The following is a 2,280-nucleotide window of genomic DNA, read 5'->3' on the forward strand; positions in this document are numbered from 1 at the left end:
GAGCCACGAGCAACCCCCCTCGGCTGGGGCCCGGCCCCCTGCCCTCAGCATCAGGTCGCTTTTCTTTCGACTCGTTTTTTTATTTGTAAGATCCTGCCCCCCCCTCCACGCTCCACCAAACCAAATCCAGCCCCAGGGCAGGGACCGCTGGGGCGAGGGGGGAGCCCAGAGCCCAGCCCTGAGATGGCAGTGGAGGGGGGAGGCAGGAGGAGTTTTTGGGAATAAACTTGTAATGGGTTGTGGGGGGTTGCCTGTGTTTGGGGGCTGATGGTGGGTCAAGGTGGTGCCCGTCCTGGTGACTGGACTCTTCGGGGGGTCACGCAGGGGTGGGGTGCCAGCAGCTCTGTGCCCTCAGGGCTCTTAGTAGTCGCCATCGCTGTCCTCTGCCAGCACCTCCTGGGTGGGGGCCAGGCTGGGTCCTCCCGGTGTCAGCACCGAGCCGAAAAACAGGGAGCGAAACTGTGGGGAGAGGCGGGGGTCAGGAGAGGGCTGTGCCTGTCCCCCTGCACCCAGGCACACTCGTGCCCATCTCAGACCTTCTTGTGAGGGGGTGTCCCCGGCACAGCTTCTTCTTCCTCCTCCTCCTCCTCCTCCTCATCCTCGGGGTCCCTTTCGGCTGGACGTGGGGTGCTCAGGGGGAAGGTGGGGCTGGGGGGCACCCCTGAGCCCTCCTCGTAGGCGCTGGTTTCCATGGCAATCATGTAGGACTCGAGGTCATCGGCAAATTCGTCTGATGGGGCGGGCAGGTGGGACACGCTGTTGGGGAGAGAGCAAGGAAGAGGGGCAGAGGGGGGACCGTTCACTCTGGTCCCTACTGATGGCAGCTGGAGGGCTGAGCTGGGACTGGGAGCCTCCCTGAGGGTGACATAAGCCCCGCTTACCCGTTGGCTGTGGGGGGCTGCGAGTTGCTTTCTGTGTCTGAGAGGGTGGCCAGCACCAGGTGGACCTCGAGCACGGCGTCATCCAGGGTGAAGACCACCGGCCTGGGGGCACAGAGGGCCTGAGGAGGGTGGGCAGGAGACAGAACTAGCACAGGGGGGTCAGGGCGCCTGCTCCTACCTGCCGGGTGCGTCGTAGTGGATGGTGAGGGGCAGGTTGGAGGCCTCGGCGAAGGTCAGCAGCCCCTGGGGACAAAGAGGAGGGTGAGGGGGGCTGAGGGGTGACCCGTGGCTGGGGTGGGGGGCCCAGGCAGGGACTCACCCGAAACTCCTTGAGGCAGAAGGTGATGCGGGAGCCCGGGGCCACGGCCACCGTCTGGAACTCATCCTCGGCCAGACACAGCTCCGTCACCATTGTCTTGCTCCGCTCTGGTTAGGGGCAGGGGGGGGAAGGAGTTGGGTCAGGGGGCTGTGCCAGCACCCCAAGGCCGAGGAAGGGGCACCCCCACCCCGCAGGGCTCACCCGCCTCTTCCTCCACGTAGTTTCGAAGGCTGATCTTGCCGCCGGGGCCAGCTCCCAGCGTCACCTCAGCCAGCGTCTGGGGGAAGTGGACCACAGCCTCTGCCAACACCCTGTGGGCACATGGAGGGGACACACGCACACTTGGGGCTAAGCGCCCCAAACCCCGCAGGGCCAACAGGGGTCCCTCATCCCTTTCTGCAGCCCCCTGCCCATCCCAGTGCCACCCCAGTGTTCCGTTTGTACCCCCCCCCGCCCATGCCAATGCCACCCGCGGATCCCTTTGTCACCGGTCCCTCATCCCTTTCTGCAGCCCCCTGCCCATCCCAGTGCCACCCCAGTGTTCCGTTTGTACCCCCCCCCGCCCATGCCAGTGCCACCCGCGTATCCCTTTGTCACCCCAGCCTCTACCCACTGCCACCCCCCCGGTGGCGTCCCCCCTGCGTCACTGCCAGCCCTGCTCACCGTGCCGGGGCGCAGAGGGTGCTGGCGCAGCGTTGGGGTGCGAAGACGGCCTGCAGCCGCTCGCACTCCTGGAAAGCCAGGTTGTGGGTCTTGGTGACGCCTGGCAGGGAGGGCTCCAGCTCAGCGGGACAGGACGGCAGTGCCACTGTGTGTCACCACAACCCCGTCCCTACCGGCACTCACCATACTTGCAGTGGAGCTGCACGACCAGGCGGCTGGCCTGGGGTTTGAGCAGGATGAGGCATTTCCCCACCGTCTTCTCCAGCGAGGGCAGCGAGCGGAAGACACCCAGGAAGGACTATGGGCAAGGGGACGCAGATACGGTGACAGTCGCCCTGCCTTCCCCCCTCCACCGCCACCACCCCCCAGGAGCAACGGGGAGCTTTGGGGGCGCCCGGGCAAAGCGCTGCACCTTCA

At 66.3% G+C, this 2,280-nt stretch overlaps 2 protein-coding genes across 2 annotated transcripts in view; one reads left to right on the forward strand and one right to left on the reverse strand.

Annotated features, from left to right (window-relative positions):
* Positions 1–364, forward strand: part of LOC104292255 (serine/threonine-protein phosphatase PP1-alpha catalytic subunit) — a 2,751-nt gene extending 2,387 nt beyond the window's left edge. Inside the window, exon 7 of the mRNA XM_009891605.1 lies at positions 356–364. Within this exon, the coding sequence (XP_009889907.1) occupies positions 356–364 (9 nt within the window). The remainder of the gene's footprint in view (positions 1–355) is intronic.
* RAD9A (RAD9 homolog A (S. pombe)) overlaps positions 361–2,280 on the reverse strand; it is a 3,582-nt gene continuing 1,662 nt past the window's right edge. Inside the window, exons 2-9 of the mRNA XM_009891614.1 lie at positions 2,047–2,161; positions 1,864–1,963; positions 1,402–1,511; positions 1,201–1,307; positions 1,060–1,124; positions 882–983; positions 537–756; positions 361–459 (exon numbers count right to left, since the gene is read on the reverse strand). Coding sequence (XP_009889916.1) covers positions 361–459; positions 537–756; positions 882–983; positions 1,060–1,124; positions 1,201–1,307; positions 1,402–1,511; positions 1,864–1,963; positions 2,047–2,161 — 918 coding nt within the window. The remainder of the gene's footprint in view (positions 460–536; positions 757–881; positions 984–1,059; positions 1,125–1,200; positions 1,308–1,401; positions 1,512–1,863; positions 1,964–2,046; positions 2,162–2,280) is intronic.

The sequence above is a fragment of the Charadrius vociferus genome, unplaced genomic scaffold (genome assembly GCF_000708025.1).
Source record: "Charadrius vociferus isolate BGI_N301 unplaced genomic scaffold, ASM70802v2 scaffold1951, whole genome shotgun sequence".
NCBI lineage: Eukaryota > Metazoa > Chordata > Aves > Charadriiformes > Charadriidae > Charadrius > Charadrius vociferus.